General features: G+C 42.9%; 1 protein-coding gene across 2 annotated transcripts in view; it reads right to left on the bottom strand.

Annotated features, from left to right (window-relative positions):
* Nucleotides 1-4,480: 4,480 nt before the first annotated feature.
* The window catches only part of znf827 (zinc finger protein 827), a 71,745-nt gene continuing 57,223 nt past the window's right edge, over nucleotides 4,481-19,002 (bottom strand). Inside the window, exons 9-15 of one of the 2 annotated variants that reach the window (XM_086119603.1) lie at nucleotides 16,791-16,928; nucleotides 14,732-14,909; nucleotides 12,957-13,123; nucleotides 9,566-9,757; nucleotides 9,028-9,205; nucleotides 8,217-8,269; nucleotides 7,912-8,057 (exon numbers count right to left, since the gene is read on the bottom strand). In XM_086119603.1, coding sequence (XP_085975729.1) covers nucleotides 8,221-8,269; nucleotides 9,028-9,205; nucleotides 9,566-9,757; nucleotides 12,957-13,123; nucleotides 14,732-14,909; nucleotides 16,791-16,928 — 902 coding nt within the window. In that variant the 3' untranslated portion in view covers nucleotides 7,912-8,057; nucleotides 8,217-8,220. Of the gene's footprint in view, nucleotides 8,058-8,216; nucleotides 8,270-9,027; nucleotides 9,206-9,565; nucleotides 9,758-12,956; nucleotides 13,124-14,731; nucleotides 14,910-16,790; nucleotides 16,929-19,002 lie in introns of both variants that reach the window. The other variant, XM_086119602.1, reaches the window with a different exon arrangement.

The raw sequence follows: 19,002 nt of genomic DNA, 5'->3' as shown, positions 1-19,002 counted from the left end.
CGTTGGTGTGAGTGCAAAGATTTGTCTGGAGAAGAGGATCAGAAAATGGATGGCCACGCTTGTTTCTGAAAACACAGAAGCCCGGAGCCGGAATCGAACCCTGCACTTCTGCACTGTGACGCAGACACACTAACCATTCGACTACCAGGCCGCCGTGAACGCCTCACATAGTTCCGATACAAGACACTTTTTTTTCAAAATACAAGGGCATGAATTGTCAAGATTTTTTTTGTGTGTTGGAAGGCATTTTTCACAATAAAAAATGACCATTTATAGCAAGGCGTTTTTTTACAGCCAAAATGATGACCATGTATTGTCAGGTGTTTTGTGAATTGTTAGTTGGTGTGAATGAGAGCGAAAAAATTGATGGCCCCACATGTTTTTGAGAACAAATCGCCAGAGCTGGAATTGAACCGAGCACCTCTGCACTGGGATACAGACCCACTAACCACTCGACTAGCTGGATGGACGTGAGCAATCAACATTGTCTCAATATGACACTTTTTTTTTCAAGACACCATTCCTAGGCTTTTTTTTCTTTGTAAAGAAAGGCATTTTTCACAATAAAAAACAACCATGTCCAAAAAGGAGTATTTTTGCTGAAAAAAATGTTGATGCATCATTGCCTAATGTGAATTGTTCCTTGGTGTGAGTGAGAGCGTGAAGAGAATAAAAAAAAGATGGCCACACATGTTTTTGACAACACACAAACGGCCTGAGCCAGAATCGAAGCCTGCACCTCTGCATTGGGACGCGGACGCACAAACCACTTTACTAACAGGGTTGTAATGAACATCCTGCGTAGACCCTATGTGATAAAGTAAGGCTTTTTTAGCCGAAAAAGACGACCATATATAGTAAGGCGTTTTCAGCGCAAAAAACGACCATGTATATATAGTAAGGCGTTTTTGGACGAAAAAAACGACCATGTATAGTAAGGCGTTTTTAGACGAAAAAGACGACCAAAAAAACGACCATGTATAGTAAGGCGTTTTTAGCCGAAAAAAATGACCATGTTTAGTAAGGCATTTTTAGCCGGAAAAAAACGACCAAAAAAACGACCATGTATACTAAGGCGTTTTTAGATGAATAAAAACGACCATGGATAGTAAGGCGTTTTTAGACGAAAAAAAAAGACCAAAAACGCCTTACTATACATGGTCGTTTTTTTTCGTCTAAAAATGCCTTACTATAATACATGGTCGTTTTTTTGGTCGTTTTTTTTCGTCTAAAAACGCCTTACTATACATGGTCATTTTTTTTCGTCTAAAAATGCCTTACTATACATGGTCGTTTTTTTGGTCGGTTTTTTTCGTCTAAAAACGCCTTACTATACATGGTCGTTTTTTTTCGTCTAAAAACGCCTTACTATATATGGTCGTTTTTTTTCGTCTAAAAACGCCTTACTATACATGGTCGGTTTTTTTTGGTCGTCTTTTTCGGCTAAAAACACCTTACTACTATATATTGTCATTTTTTTCAGCTAAAAGCGCCTTACTATACATGGTCATTTTTTTCGGCTAAAAGCGCCTTACTATTTATGGTCGTTTTTTTCGTCTAAAAACGCCTTACTATACATGGTCGTTTTTTTCGTCTAAAAACGCCTTACTATACATGGTCGTTATTTTGGTCATTTTGTTCTTCTAAAAACGCCTTACTATATACATGGTTGTTTTTTTCGTCTAAAAACCCCTTATATACATGGTCGTTTTTTTGGTCGTTTTTTTCGTCTAAAAACACCTTACTATACATGGTCGTTTTTTTCGTCTAAAAACACCTTACTATACTTGTTCCTTTTTTTCCGGCTCAAAACACCTTACTATTCATGGTCGTTTTATTCGTTGAAAAACGCCTTACTACACATGGTCGGTTTTTTTTCCAGCTAAAAACGCCTTTCTATACATGGTCGTTTTTCTCGGCTAAAAACGCCTTACTAAACATGGTCGTTTTTTTCGGCTATCAACGCCTTACTATACATGGTCGTTTTTTTCGGCTAAAAACGCCTTACTAAACGCCTTACTGTACATGGTCGTTTTTTTCGGCTAAAAACGGCTTACTATGCATGGTCATTTTTTTCGGGTAAAAACGCCTTAGTATAAAAGGTCGTGTTTTTCGTTGAAAAACGCCTTACTATACATGGCCGTTTTTTTTGGGTTAAAACGCCTTCCCATCCATGGTCGTTTTTTTTTCCCGGCTAAAAACGCCTTACTAAATAAACATGGTAGTTTTTTTTCGGCTAAAAACGCCTTACTATACATGGTCGTTTTTTCGTTGAAAAACGCCTTACGATACATGGTCGTTTTCTTTGGGCTAAAAACGCCTTACTATACATTGTCGGTTTTTTCCTCTAAAAACGGCTCATCGTTCACTTCAAAGAGCCGATCTTTGCACCGGCGCGTTCGCGACCGACACATCACTTGTGAAAATGTAGGTGATCGAACAGTCAGAGGTGCTGCCAAAAAGAAACCTTTCTGCACTGAAATACAATGAAATTAATTTTGATTCCGTTTGCTGCAACACAAACCGGATACTTCATACTTGACCATAAAGTTAATTTAAAACTTAGTACCTCAATTCAAAAACAAAATCTGACATTGAAAAAAAAGTTGTTTTGTATTTGTAAGACTGAATATGAAAATAAACAGAATTTCATTTTCAGTGAGGATCAAATACAGTTTCAAAGAAAAAAAAGTATTTTGTTTCAAATTCAGATTGTACAATTCAGATTCAGTTATTCAATATGATTCAGAGTAAAATATACAAATCCATCCATTATCCGAGCCACTGACCTTCAATTCACGTCATTCAAATTCAGTATAAACTCTTTAAAAGTTATTCACGTTTAATTTTTGGTGGCAAATATTCCGCCCCACAGCGTCACACCTAGTTTAGTTTTGGTTGTAAAGTGTCCTAGAGTGTCTTGAAAGACGCTTATAAATCCATTCATCCATCCATTTTCCGAACCGCTTAATCCTCACTAGGGTCGCGGGGGTTGCTGGAGCCTATCCCAGCCGTCTTCGGGCAGTAGGCGGGGGACACCCTGAATCAGTTGCCAGCCAATCGCAGGGCACACAGAGGCGAACAACCATCCACGCCCACAGTCACACCTTGGGACAATTTAGAGCGTACGCTTATAAATGAAATGTATTATTATTATTATTATAAGAAATTTCAGGGGTTATTTTTACTGACTATTCATTGTTCATGACATGTACAAATGTTTGTTTTCCTAACACACTGTCCATTCTTGTTTTCTTACAGTTTTCACAGTCGCTGTGAGACCTAACAGCCTAACATCTTGGGCCTCAGACCAGGAAATTGATGTCACAATCAAAAGATGGCTACATCTACATCACTGCAGGACCGTCATTCATTGAGGTATGTGGGCCGAGTGTACGTGCCGTGTCTGCCCCAGAGCTGGGCCAGACCAATTTTGCTGACTGGGTTGACTAGCATGAAAGCTAACGTGAACGTACCCGCCGCAAGGGAAGCGCCCCCGTCCAAGGTGTTCCGTCGCCGCCGGGGGCTTAACGCTGATGAATGACTCCCTTAATGTCGCCAAACACTTTATCTCTGCTTCATCTGTTTTCATTAGGCAGCGCCGACCTTTGGCTGGCCGGGAACGTGCCGCAACTTTCATTATTAGCACCCACCACCCCCGCCCTCCCGTCGGCCCCGTAAAAAACACGGCGTGACAGAAGCGATACCTTCCGACGACGAGGATAAATTAGAACAAGTGATTTCGGTCAGAGATGATCCGACAACTCACATTTTAAGCCTCTCCAGTGGACTGGGTGGAACTGGAAACATTTGATTTTCATTTGCTCCCCCCCCCCCCCCCCCCCTATTTCCTTTTCATTGTCCTCGGAAATTGACGTAGAAAGAGTGCGATGGAGGCCACTCAAAACTCGACTGCAGTCTGGAAGGACTTTTGACAGGTGGGACTGAAAGTGTCTGCTTTGTGCTCTGATATTGACGTGCAATTTAAATTTTAATCTTGAGACACAATTATGTCCAACGATAAAGATGTATCCTTACAATGAGCCAGTCTTGTGTGTGTGCATTTGTCTTGGGTTTTTTTTCTTTTTTTTGGGGTTGTACTAACTGACATTTGTATACATTTTTTTCCAACATTTTCTTTCAGGGCGCATTTATTGACTCAACTGCCGGCGGCAACTGGAATCTACTGGGCTCATGTATTTTGCCATCCGTCTATCTGAACGTCTGATCCCCGCAAGGGTCGCGAAGAATGTTTAATATTTGTTGCGACAAAATTATTGCAATTATACACACAATAATGTAGTCATATACTATTGGCGCTGTCCAACAAAAAGCATCTTGTATCATCATGTTGGCTTTTCGACCGGTGACGGGTAGACAGACACTTCGCCCCAACGTAGTCCATGAAAGGTGTTTTAACAATACCCGGTCACTGAAGGATGTTGCCAAGTGTGAGGAAACTCGAAAAGACAAGAAGACATTTTAATATTTGATGTAAGCTTTACTTTCAATCCTGTTACATTTAGATCCGGCATGTTGAACATAATACCAACGGAACAAATACAAAAAAAAAAAGTACAAATGATCTATTTACCAGTTCTCGTCACAACCCTGTACAGCCTTAACCATGGAGTAATAATAATAATAATCATCATCATATAAAAAAAAAGCTTTGTACAGCATATACCAATTGTTACCAAAGCAAATGCGGCAGGTTGAGCCTTTTTCCCCCCTCTCAATCGTAAAAACGCCAAAATCAAGAAAACAAGTGCTAAGATACCGAGGGACTAAATGTTGAGGTCATGCTAACAGTGGGGAGTGCAAAGTGTTTATACCAAAATTGATGACATTTGAAATCCTCAAAGAAACTATTTTTATTATTATTGTGTGTGTGTGGGGGGGGGGTCTTGATTGAATTGCAATTAGCATCTATTTAAAAAATAAAAAAGACACTGATAGTGAGTTGGCAAACAACAGGGAGACAAAACAAATCAGGACGTGACGGATTGCATCCTAACATCACGTCCCGCGGCTACGTACGTTTTGGTCGAAAACAATTCTCCCATCCAATCTGGCACAATTTAATGTCGAAAATAATTTTAAAAAAATGATTTCAAAATGCATTTGTGTCATGGACAAAAAAAAAAAAGGTAGACTTTGAGTACCTTGACAAGGGATTCAGGCTCTGAAGGCCACATGATGCTGTTCGGTGAGAAACATGTAACTCCACATTTTAGGATATTTAGTACATGTGTGTATGTGTATGTGTGTTAAAGAGGGGCTTTTCTTCCCTCTGAATTTAGAACACGTTTGTCCATTTTGGGAAGGAAAAAAAAACAAAAATAAAAACTAGAAAAAAACTATTCTTTGTACTTTTGTCGAAAAAAAATATTTTTGTTCAGTTTTTCAAAACCAATGGCAAAAACATTTTTTTGAACGAGAGAAAATTGTTTTGATAATACGAAGAAAATCAAAATGTGGAGATACACGTTGCCACTCTACAACTTAATGGATAAAGCTTTTCAAAAATCAAATTGAATTTCAAACAAAACGCTCTGCTGCCCCGTTCTATTCAGAACAGGTCCATCGAGTCTCATCGTGAAATAAAAGTGCAGCGTCGTGCAAAAAAAAAAATAATAATAATAAAGATGCAGATCACAAATTTAGCCTGGGGTCCCTTTTAGCTCCCAGGATGAGCTTCACCTCTGGCTCTCTAATACACACAATTTGTGCCCATTTAATTATCGGGTCTGCATGGGCGGAGCCTAATGGTGTCATGTTTGAGTTGTTTTCCCAGCCAGTGCGTTTGAAGCTTGCTAAGTGCTTTTGCCTTAGACGTGTTCACAAAAGTAAGTGCTGAGTTGATGTTTTCAGGGATGGGGTGAAACTTGCTACTATTAGGGTTTGGCATGATAGTCAATGACAGAGGTGTTGGGTTTAAAACTGTTCTGAGATCCATTAGTGATATTTACTTGCTTACAAATTTGGGTTTTGTCACTGTCGTAGAAATGGAACTGCGTTGTGCACCAAGGACCACCCTCTCGATAGATACTGGTGGTGTTCCACAAGGCTCTATACTTGGTCTCCTCTACATATATCTCAAAATTACTTGGCAGTATGAAAACTAGGCAAGAGCAGTCGGGTCCTTGGTTTACAACTCCACCGACATGAAATTTCAAGGTTACAAATGTCACGTAGTTAATTTGAGCGGTGGCGTAAGAACACGTCTTGCCTCTCACAGAAGGCTCAGGATCAACGAGCACCATGGTTACTGTTTTTCATTTGATTGTTTTTTTTCCCCATTTATAGCCTACAAGTAGTTTTTTTTTTTAAATTTACAACTGCTTTAGCATCGCATAGCGATCACTCGTGAACAAATTCGGGTTACATCACAACTCAGTTGTAAAGAGAGGACCTAAAAAAAAAAATCGACAAAGGAATTTTGATCAAAAGCACACCCCGTCGTTCGCGTGTCTGCTGGAAGATAAAGGGCGAGCGATGGATATTAGCAAAATTATATTGCATGACAAAGGCTCAGTACAAAGAAACAAAATGGGGGGAAAAAAATCACAAAAAGTAAAAAGAAAGAGGCAATTTTCAGTCTTTTAGCACACACAATGTCCCTGTTCACACTTTTTTTTTAAAACATCAACAAAAATACATTCATTCAAGTCATTTTGGAACAGTTTTTTTGTAGTTATTTAGCTTCTTTTTTATACAGAAAAATTACAAAAAGCTTCAAAAAGCACCATTTGAATCGACTCTGCGGCGACCAAGCAAACTCCAGCCGGCCGCCTCCGCTAACCCGTTAGCACGGTACATAGAATTTTGTCGTTGGGGATCGGGTGAGTGCAAAAATTATCTTGAATCAGGATGTCAAATTTTTTAGGTTTGATTCTCATAGCTTAGCAGGGGGAAATAAAGAGGTGACGTCAGGCAGCAGCTAAGCAAAACATGGTTTGACCATCATACAAAAGAAAATGACAAAAATTACAAAATATGGGTAAGGGCTACAAAACTATGTACAAGATTGATAAATAAGTGCGTGGTTTGAGGCGTCTGCTTTGGAAACGAGCCTTTGTCCGTTTCATTGGTTCCATCTGTGCCGCAACGCCCCAAAAACCCAACCCAAAACTCAACATTAGCTTCCTATGCTAGCTTGAAACACAGAAAGAGGCATGCTATCTTGATGCAGCTTTAAAACGAGCTAGCAAAGTTTTAGCTTCCTGGAGCTAAGCGCTCGTCCAACGTAGCCGTCGTAAAATTCAATAAACTTAGAGGAGGAAAAAAAAAAAGCAGCTTTTGGATATAAATGTATTTTCTGTTAGCATGTACAGCTCTTAGAAATGTTTGTGGTGGTCTGATTGAATCAAAACAAAACAAGTCAAACAGTCTCAGCCCTCTCCGTAAGTCCCAGATAGGCCAGGAAGGAGTGTTTGTGGGTGGCAGGAGAGGGGGCAGCGGAGTGGGTGGCGGCAGGGAGGCGGGGCAGGGGGTGGAATGTGAAGCTGTGGGTGAACAGGGTGGTGAGGGGGATCAGGTGCACCCGCTCGCAGTCCCCGTACGGGTCCACGTCGTCGTCGCCGCCGCCCAACGGGGGCCGGCTGTGGGGGCGCGCCAGGCGAGTGCGGGTCAAGGCGACAGAGCGCAGCGCCCGGGACGCAGCGAGTCCGCCTGGCGTCTCCCGGCCGGGCCCGCCACCTCCCTCCTCCGCCGCCTCTGCCCGGGGGGTGGGCGGTGCGTGCTTGAGCCTCTTGTGCAGGTTGAGGTTGTCCTTGCGCTTGCAGCGGTACGGGCAGCGGTCGCAGTGGAACGGCCGCTCGCCCGTGTGCACGCGCACATGCTCGATGAGCTTGTTGGCCGTCTTGGACAAGTAGCCGCAGCGCTCGCAGCGGTAGTGGTTGCCCAGGCGGTGGGAGCGCGCGTGGGCCTCCAGGGAGGGGCGGTCGGGCCACAGTCCCCGGCAGATGCGGCAGCGGTGCTCCGTCTGGAGGTGCGTCTTCAGGTGGCACTCCATGGCCACCGGACGACTGCTGGAGTAGATGCAGAAGGGGCACCTGGAAGGAGCGGCGCAAAAAAAAAAAAAAAAAAAAAAGGGGTCGGGGTAGGAGGACACCAGAACGGTTGAAGGCGGCGAGAGCAGTGAGAGGGGACGCGGACGGATATTGATTGTGATGGACAGGAGGGGCGTGGGTGAGGAATGGAGCGGCACTTACATTTTTAAATAGCACCTTTCATCTGCTCTGGGCCCCAAAGCGCCTCACAAACCCTGCAGAACAGAATCACAGGGTTTTTCCTGCATATGAAATTTGGAGGCGGCCGCCTGCGCCTAATTTCAGGCCGCCTCCGGCTCGAAAACCTCTGACATCACGACAACTGTTATTATTTGACCGGCCTTGCACTAAATTGGGTCTCATCTTTAACTGCCATCGCGCCACAGCGAGCCTGGATCAGAAACGGGTGCGAGTTGCTCCGCGAACCAAAGACGACGACGGAGAGGAAGACAAAGCCGAAGGAGACAATGAATGAAGATGGTGATGAAGAGCAAGAAGAAGACAACTGCGAAGGACGAGACGAAACGGACAATGACAGAAATGAAGACGATTAAGAAGACAGGAGGAAAATGAGAAATAAAACGAGAGAGGACAATTTACAAAGACGCCGGCAGGCTGTAGAGGAGGAAAAAGAAGGCGCACGAATGACAAGATTTTCTTTCCAAATGCGCCGGACAATTTTTGCTTGGGGTGGCGTGGACCCGAAGGAGGTTTCCCTTGACATGAACCCAAAATGGACGCTACAAAAACCAAGTTTGTTGGTTTTAAGAAACATGTTGTCACTCGTGTTTCTAAGTTAGCAGCACCTCTGTTATCATGAACTAAGTTGGTCATTATTTTAGTTTTCCGAGCCAAACTTCGTTTGAGATAACGCTATGCTTGTGTGATGGGTGAGGGAGGGGCCGGGGAGGGGGGGGGGGGTGGGGGGATGGGCGGCGTTTAGGAGAGGTGTGACTGTACTTGCTTTCCTTACTTGAGTCCTCCGGCGGGGACGCTGTGACACTTCTTGTGCTCCAGCAGCTGCTCGGGCGTCTTCAGGAACTTGTGGCACACGTCGCACTCGAACATCCGCGCGATGAGGTGGATCTGCAGGTGGCGCTCGTACATGCTGCGCGTCTTGCACACAAACGTGCAGAACACGCACTCGAAGCCTGGGCAGAGAGGCGTCAAAGTGAGCGCTTCTTACTTTGGGCAAATGCTCAGCAATCCTCAACCTGTTCAGGTTTTTTTTCCTTTTTTGGTTGCGTGTTTTTCATAGGGCAGAATGATTTAGAACAAGAACCTACATGCAACCCCCGCCTGTGAATAGATAGTGTTTGTGTTCCACAAGGCTCTGTACTTGGTCCATGCTACATTGTCGGAATGTTACAACATTCGAGGTTTTGAGGTCATGTAAGCGGTGTATTTACTGTTTTCTACTGAATTTCATTCAAACTTATAGGAGAGTGAAAATGTCCCCAATGTCCATAAGATGGAGCCTGCCTGTATTTTTTGCATTTGAGCCCTTTTACCTTTATCGGATTTGTCCTCCGTGCCCGAGCCCGCGTGGCTCCCGGCGCTGGATTGGCTGCCAGCCGAGGAGGGTGGGGCCAGCAGACTCTTGAGCTCTTCGCCGCCCTCTGAGCTGTTGAGCGAGTCGCTGAGCGCCGAGAGGGATGACGACGTGCTCTTGGTCTCGCTCAGGGGACTCCTCGAATTCAGGCCTGGAATGTTACCAGATGAGAAGGGGGACAGGAGGTCAGATGACCAAAGGGAAATTTCTCACTGAATTATTACAAAATATATGAAATAGCATACTGTGTTTTCCGCACTAATAAGGCGCACCTAAAAGCATTCAATTTTCTCAAAAGCTGACAGTGCGCCTCAGAATCCGATGCGCCTTCTTTATGGATCAATATTCTGATTTCCTGGACGTAGTATTTCTAATGTTTTGTAAAGCGCTTTCATACAGCTGCAGCGATTGTGAAAGCTCGATATACTGTAGATTAAGCTGTATTGTATTGTATTCCTTTAGCGTAGCTCCATCTAGTGGATGCATAACGCATATATATAACAACCACATATGAAAACAGTTTTCAAATAAGCCATTCATTGAAGGTGCGCCTTGTACTCCCAAGCGCCTCATAGTGCTTTGTTCATCTATTCTATGCCAGTGGTGATAGGCAGAACAATTAAACACTCTCCGTTTGAATTTTGAGATTATTGAACAGTGTCCTCATTTTTGTTTCGGGGTGTGCTGTGAGATTCTCGACTGCAAAATAGGCGTTTTGCCTCTGACAGCCACCATGGGAATAACCTCACATTTATCTTTGATGCCGACACACAACTGCGATTGAGGTTTTGCCGGCAGGGCAATCGAGCAGCGGCATGCGATTATTGATCCACGTCTTTCATTCACCGGGAAGTGGCAGTGAGGGGAATTCAAAGTACAGGGACAGAGAGGGTCACGGCCAAAAATGGCAGAGGCGCGCCCCAACAAAGGGCTTTCGCTCCAAAACGTCAACGATAGGGAAGCCCCCACACTTGCTGAGTCTGGTGGCGTAGACTCGGTTTGGGACTCCGCGGGGGGTTAAGCTCTTTGAACTGCAGACGCGCCGGCTGAGCTCGGCCACTCTGGTTCTGAACCACACAGTCGACTGACAGAGACTAAAAGGTGGCGTGTCACTCAAGAGTTGCACGATGCTGTGGGTGGTGTGCTAATTCCCACGATGGGGGACACTGGGGCTACGCAGAGGGAGGGGGGGGGCACGGGAGGCAAACCTTTTCGATTTAAAACCAGACAGATGGGCCATGTCATTGAGAGATCAAAAAGAAGAAGAAAAAAGTTAAAATCTGATTTTGATGTGTGATTTGATCACATTTGGATGTTTTAATACATTCATGAACAGGGTTTTTCATTATCAATACTGAACCAAATAAGTAGATCCAAAACATACAGTAAGCATGTTTGACTATTTTAATGCATTTGGTATTTTTAACATCTACATTCTAATTCAATTCTTTCATATAAACATTTTTTTCTTTATAATAGTCAAATTAACGAATGGCAAATGAATAAGAACAAAAATGAACAACTAAAATTCCGCAATTATTTTGAGAAATTCATGCAATCCTTTTTTTGTAACATACAGTAATTTAATCAACCGATTACTTCTATGAAATAAAAATAGTAAATGCATTTTAACGAACCAATTTATGAGGAAAAAAAAAAAGCCAAATCAAGGCAACAACCAACAACCAATATTTAACTATTTAGCTATACCATCTTTTAGAATGAAGACAGACATTTGAATTCACAACTGGGGTCGAGCACCAAATATTCCCAGACTGTTGCTAATGTGAATGGCGGGTGGCCAGATATGGTGGGGCCATCCTTTCGCCAGCGTAAAGCAGATTTCTCGCCTCACCCTTCGGGGCGAGAAGGGCCAGCGGCCTTGCCGGATAAACGAGGCCACCGTGGCCCGTGAAGACCCTCCTCATGTTGCCAATCCCACGCGCACGCACTCAATAAGCCCGGCGGCACGCACGTGCGTGCACGGACTTACGGTCACAGTGGGAAAAGCCAAAGAGCAGCAATAAAACATGTTTTGGGACAAAAACGCTTGCCATCCATCAGCAAAGGATCACACGAGGAGCTCCAAATGTCAAAACAGTAAATAAATAAATCAAGAAACGCCTACTGGAGTTCGTATCGGAGGCAAAGGAAAGAATTTTGCTTCCGGTTTTTATTCGAACAAACTTGGTCAGAGCTCAAGTTTGAGTCTTACAACAAAGTGAGCAATCGAACTTTTGTTCTCAGCAAGTTTGCTCTCGTTTTTATTCAACCCAGCCGGTCACTGCTTTCTTTCTTGAACAAAGTTCAACGTCAACCGTTTTAATCACCAAGTTTGCCATAAATTCATTTGGATAAACCCAGTTTGCATTTCCTTTTCGAAAAACCAAGTTTGCCTCCATTTTGTTTGGGTAAACCGCCTTCGCTGTTACTCAAATATGAAGAACCGAAACTTGTTTTTATAAACCCATGCTCCAAAAATAAAATTGGAATCCCCTTCCCCAATATAGAGAGTTCACATTAACTATTTCTTTCATCAACCAACTTTACTTTTATTTAAAAAAAAAAAAAAAAAAAAAAAAAACGACCCCTGTGAGCATTGCAGACTAGACGACTGAATGAACAGTTTTATGCAACGTTTGTTTTTTTTTGTTTTTGTTTTTTAAACCAAGTCTCCCACGGCTTTGTTTCAATAAAGTTGACTTTGTCGTTTATGAAGCACGTTCGCCGTCACTTTGGTTGAATGAACCGAGGCGACCTAACATTGTATTAGGTTTGGAACTAACCTGAACCCTTTCATGCACCCTGTCACCCGATAACGTGAAAAGCCGTCCGCTGTAGTAACCGCTGTGCCTCAAACAGTTCAGTTACTTTGAGAAGTCATCAACATGTTCAATGTAACCGTCGATTTTTTTAATGGACCAAGTTTGACGTTCCTGTGCTAAAAAAAAAAAAAAAAAAAAAAAGTTGGTTCATTATGACAAAAATATTCTGCACCATTGTTTTGATAATGCGAGTTTGTGTTCATAAAGCGAGCTTGTCGTAACTTTGAATGAACTGAAATGACCCAAGTTAATCTCTCCTAGGATTCAATAACCAAGTTCACTTTGTTACTCGGCTTTCAAAAAATGTTTGGTGTAACTTTTGGGGTGGCTTCAATTCTTGATCCATTTTGTAAATTTTAGGGAACGAGGAACCTCGCTCGACGAGTTGTCGTCAACTCTGTTTTTTTGGTTTGCATTGCACAGCATCACCGAGTGCCAACAAAGGAGCCGCTTCCTGCGCCGACAGGTTTCGAGTCAGGCTTTTGAGCCATTTCAAAAAAAGGTGGGGCGGGGCGGGGGCCGTACCTGCGTGTCCGCTGCTGATGTGGCTCTTCATGTCGCCCTCCTCCATGCATACAAAGTCGCAGACGCTGCAGCAGAGCGAGAACATCCACTGCTCCCTGTCCACATGGAGCGACATGTGGCCCACGAACTGGGCGTTGAGCTCCGTCTGGAAGCCGCAAACATGGCAGCTGCCGGAGAGAGCGCCAGAGAGAGGGAGACGCAATGTGTCAAGCCACGCCGCCGCGCATTTGCTAAGTGGCACAGCTTGGCTTCTTTGGAGAGCTTGGAAGCAGATTAGCGCAATGATGGATTTCTTAAAACCCAGGAAAAAAAAACACGGGAAGTCATTTCACTGGAGAAGGAAAAAAAAAATATAGAACAGAATCATGACACCTGTCTTGATGCTAAGCTAAGCTTCTGTCTCCTGGCGACAGAAATACGGAGCATAACGACGAGACTATTTTAGTCGTAGACATAGCGAAGGCTTTTATTAATTGATCTACAGCCAGAACAAGAGGAAGATCTTTTCTTTCTAAGTTTGTTTGGCCAAATATTGACACGAATCAGGGGAAGGAAAAAAAAACAAAAAAAAACGGACGTGTGTTTCCTCGCCACATCTTGCTCATGTTTGGTGTCAAAACAGATTTTGAAGTGGCAGACAGCGATACTTTTATTTTGCTGGCAATAATGATGACATTTTAATTGTTCCGCTTAAAATCATTTTGTTGACCTATTTAACCCTTTCGTGCAACTTGTAACCTGATTACATGGTCAGCTAGCCGTCCACTGGAGTAACCGCCGTTCCGTGAAAGGGTTAATTGACTTCTTAACTCATTCAGTACCAGCCAATTCTGGACCAAGTCTGAAAAGACGTTTAAAAACGTCTTTGGGAGTGAATGAGGTAAGTTAATTGCTGCCAAAACATAAACTGGACCTGGAGACATTTAAGAAATAAACTGTAATGGCAAAATATTTCACGTTCAAACTGATAAATGTCATAGAGCAAATGTTCATTAAGTGAGAATTTTATGGCTGTTTTATTTTTATTTATGTTCAACACGCCCCAACTTCACTGGAATTGGGTTTGTACATTTTAATCAAATATACTTTGATTTCATTTGCATTTAATACATTTGTAGCATTTTTAAATGTTTAGCTCCAGATTTCCTTTTTTGAATTATCGATCTATATCTTAGCATCTATAAATAGCCGTATTAATTACTGGGTGTTCTATTTTCATATTTTAGTTTCTGAAATCATAGTTTATTCAAGACCATTTTTTGGACGACTTTTGCCTAAAAAGAAACATTACGGATTAGAAACCCTAAAGTTGAACACCACTGAAGTTAGAAATTAAATGAACAAAAACTGCAAAGCAAATCCCGTGAAGGCTCGCGACACTTCAGCTATGGGCACATCCAATTTCCTTTTTTGTGCGTGTGTGTGTGTGTTTTACATTTCACACTGAACATCATACTTGATCTTTGAGGTTCCACAATCTAAAAATACCAGGTCAAAATAGTTCTTGCTCTTTTTGAATGAGAGCAACCAAAACATCGCTCCGGTTCAAAGTGTGTCATGAGCAGTGGTTCTCAAACTTTACACCAAATGCCACCTCCCAAAAATACTCAGCTCTTCCATGTACCACCAAAATACACAAGTGCAGTAGATGTTTGTGTTTTTTTTTAACCCCTTTCGGGCACCGCGGTTACTACAGTGGACAGCTTATCATGTTGTCAGGTGACAGGGCGCATTAGGTTATATTCCTAAAGAGGACATTTAATCACCGGTGTCACCTGTAGTAGTAGGCGCAGTTCTTGCGCTCGGCGCCGTCCGGGGCGGCGGCGACGGCGCTGACGATCTGCTCGGCGTCCGTGTTGACCAGCTTGACGGAGTGGATGGTCAGGTGCTGATTGAGGTTGGCCCTGCACTTGGCGGCGTAGGGGCACAAGTGACACTTGTACTTCCTCTCCTCTGCCACAAAAAAACAAAACAAAAAAACACCCACACGCAAACAGTTGCGCACATTAGTCGCACTCTGGAGCCGGTTGAGATCTAATTACTTAGCCCTGCCTCACCTTCACTAAACCCGCTGTCCATTTAATCCTGAGAGGATGGGGCGGGGGGGGGGGGGTGTTCATGAGCTACGTTGAAAACAGCACCGAGAAGAGAATCAAACCTCCTTTTTTGCAAGGCGGATCCCCTCAAACGCTGTCGACGGTAAGAAATGCTCGTGTCGTTTTCTTTTCTTTTTTTTTTGTCAAATATCTTATCAGATTAATTTTCGTTGTTATTGCTGTTTTCTTGAAAATATGTACCAGTACCAGCACACCAGTGCCTTCTTGAAGCACGTAGGCACTTGATTGGCCCCGAGGACACAAAGCCAAGTAACCTTTATGTCACCGGGGAGACCAAAAAGACCACCACGGTGACATATGCCCCAGTTCTGCTCTCTGTGGTGTGGCCAAGCTGTTCGCAAGCCAACAAGCTCAGATGTGTGTGTGTGTGTGTGTGTGTGTGTGTGTGTGTGTGTGTGTGTGTGTGTGTGTGTGTGTACGAGCATGTCCAATTGTGTCGGGGGGCATTTTCTACACGGGTCTCAATTTGCGCGCTTCTTGATTAGGAGCGCTACGCAATGCTCACACCAGGAGCAGAGGAAGTCTTTGTTTCCCCTCCGTTTTAATCAGCTTTGGAGTGAAATCCCGCAAGCGGGACGGGAAGAAGCAACGGCGAAGAGGATGGATGGTGGATGTGGTCTGGGGACGTGAGAAGTTAAGAATTCTTGCGTCCGCGTGCGTGTGTGCATCATTCAGATGGCGTAATGAGACGAGGGCGGGGGGGGGGGGGGGGTGGTGACTTTTCCCGGTGAGACTAATCACGGTTGTAATCACTTTAAAGGAAGGCTAATCTAGTCTAGTCAACCTCATTCACCGATGCTCGCACTGGCGAGTCCGCGCGTGCGTACGGATTGACCGATAAACCGTGAGACAATTTCCAACATTTCCGTTTAAAATGGTAATGACTTTCAAGATGATTTTTTCCGAGACTCAAATTGTTCTAAGGCTCCTTTTTGAGGCCGCCCGCTCAGTTAAGACAACATGAGCCATCGCATCCACGATGCTGCAAGATCATTGTGGTACCTGAACGACAGACGGACGGCATCATGTCCGCTGGGGCGCCAAAAGTAACTTCATTTTTGGATACACATGATTGAAATGTTGACACATAACATTTCTTTATTTTGGGGAACAGCGGACAAAAATGACAGTTCAGTTGACCACATTTTAATCATGAACAAACGATGTACATGTTCGAATCAAGTCAATCAGAACTTTTTTTCCCCAGATGTTAGTTTAAACTCGGCGGCCTGGTCGGTCAAGTGGTTTGCGTGTCGACCTCACAGTGCAGAGGTGGGTTTTCTCCGGGTACTCCGTTTTTTTCCCACATTCCAAAAACAGGCATGGCAGGCTGATTGAACACTCTAAAATTGTCCCTAGGTGTGAGTGTGAGCGCGGATGGTTGTTCGTCTCTGTGTGCCCTGCGATTGTCTGGCGACCGGTTCAGGGTGTCCCCCGCCTACTGCCCGAAGACGGCTGGGATAGGCTCCAGCACCCCCCCGAGACCCTTGTGAGGATAAAGCGGATCGGAAAAAGGATGCAACATACGCATATGTTCAAATAAAGTAAATCCAAGGGATTTGTTTTTTTCCCCCCAGTCTGACATTTCGCCTTTTTTTTTCGGGCGGCGGCCCTGTAGGGTGACCACAATCCATGGGCATAATACTACTACTACTGCTAATGATAAAAATGGGAGGGGTGAGAGTTGAAATGTTGTCATTTTCCAGTGCCTTGTTACCTGTGTGTAGGGCCAAGTGTCGCGATAGCGTCTGTTGCCTCCCAAACACTTTGCCGCAGACGGGACACGTGAAGAGCTGCTCGTTGAGCCGCCACCGGGCGATCCCGTTGCCCGGTTCGCCGTCTTCCTTTTCGGAGTCTGCGACACAAAAGAAAAAGACCGCCGTCGTTGGTTGCATTGATACCACCGATGTCACTGCAACGACGGGACACATTTAAAAGCCTCCCGTTATGTCGTAGAACAAGCGGACCGATTTGAGGAAAAAAAGATTGGGGTGAAACTTTGTGTTTTCTTCTCTCTATCTCAGCATTAACATGTACACCGTATTTTGGGTTGTTGGTTTTGTTTTGTTTTTTTTGGGTGGGATAATTGCTTTTTCAGCAGAGTAGTTATCTTTTCTAATATGATTTTCCATCGAATACGTGATTTTATATATATATATATATATATATATATATATATATAAAACTGTAAAAATAGAGCTATATATACTGTATACATATACAGTATATATAGCTCTATTTTTACGGTTTAATATGTTGTTTCTTTCTCCTTTTCTGTCATTTTCCTTTTTTGAAAATATAAAATGTGCTTTCTTTCCTTACATTTACAGTTTTCTAATACTTCTTTTCCATCAAATATGTTTTCATATTTTTAAACATTGTTAAATTTGTAATCAGAAAATATTTTCATGAAAAAATGAATGTAAGATGTGTATTGTTTTTGATTTTTTTTTTACTTATTCATCAAACATTTGAGTGTTTCTGTTCTCATATTCCTTCCTTTTCTAGCCTATATTTTAATGTATAATAAATATATTGACATTTTGACAGCGATTTGTGTATTTTCCATCTTGTAACTTTTGTCAATGTTTTGATTTTTTATTTAACAGTTTGAACAAATAGTTGTTGTTTTTTAAGAAAGGGGGTGCTACATTTGGCTGGTCTTATTTTTTCTCTTCCTCGTGATATTAATTATTAATTCTAAAAATGTATGAAAAAAAACCTATAAAATATTTTAAATCAATCATTTTGTATTCGTAAACCAGGAGCAGGTCACGTTGACCGATGAACATTTTTTTTTTTTTGTGGAGCCGGGGGGGGGGGGGGGGGGGGGGGTTGGAGTAGGATAGGGATACCCAAAATGCAGGGGGATAAAAAGGCGGTCTGATATTTTCCCTGACGTTCTAATGGGACGAAGCCCATCAAGGCATCCGCCTCACAGGTGAGAAGAGAGTCACGGGTCCGCTCACGTCAGCCGACGACAAGCCCGCCAAACAGCAAGTCGATGAAGCCAATTAGGTCGAGCTGCGGGGCTTAACGTGGCTAACGGTCTAATTAGTACCACTGAAGACAGGACAGACGGGGACGGACGGGATTGTGGTCAACCCAGCACGACTTAACGAGACAACATGAAAACCACACGCAGTCGGGGTTTGGTTTTTGTTTCCACTGCAGGGAGGGTTGCTACCTACAGTCAATAACGATCAACAATAAAACAATACACTGTATGTAGCGTTTGGGACTTGAATCGGATGACTTCATCCAACGGAGGATAACATCCCACATCAACAAAGTCATTTTAGTTTTGGCTTAGATGTTTCGACTCGTTTTGTGTATTTTTCATCTAATATTCTGATAGATTTTCCTAAATTGCAGTATTTTCACATCGTAATTGTCCAAATATATTTATTATATGACTCATATTTACTTAGATTTCATTATTTTCAGATTTGTTTGGGAACAAAACTTGTGTATTTTCACCTATTTTTTTGGTGTTTAATTTTGAACGTATTTTTAGCTTTGTTATAGTTTGCCATTTAGTCTTATACTGTTGCTTTTTTTTTTTGTATTTGTATTCCCCCCCCCCCCCCAGGTTTTCACGATTGACGAAAACATTCCTTCCGTCTTGTCCAAGCCATTCCTCAAAGAATCTAACCTCATGCAGAAAAAAAACAAAAAAACAAAACGTGCCCAGCACAGTAAAAAGATGCAATGACAGTTGATCAATTTAAGTGGATAAAAGTCCAAACCTTGAATATGAAATATTAAAAAAGGCAAATGTGTTGCTTTCATTGTATTTATTCAGTAATTTTTTTGGGCTATTTTATATTTTGTCATGCTTTTTCATTTTTTCGTTCACTCATGAAGTTTCATTGACCGTACTTGTATTTTCAGTCTAACCTTTTGGCAACTGTCCAACGACGTAGCGG

Source organism: Hippocampus guttulatus, chromosome 9 (assembly GCF_054856545.1).
Source record: "Hippocampus guttulatus isolate MCC_2025c chromosome 9, RoL_Hgut_1.0, whole genome shotgun sequence".
Taxonomy (NCBI): Eukaryota; Metazoa; Chordata; class Actinopteri; order Syngnathiformes; family Syngnathidae; genus Hippocampus; species Hippocampus guttulatus.
Note: the sequence above shows the minus strand (reverse complement) of the source record. Positions and strands in the feature narration are given on the sequence as shown.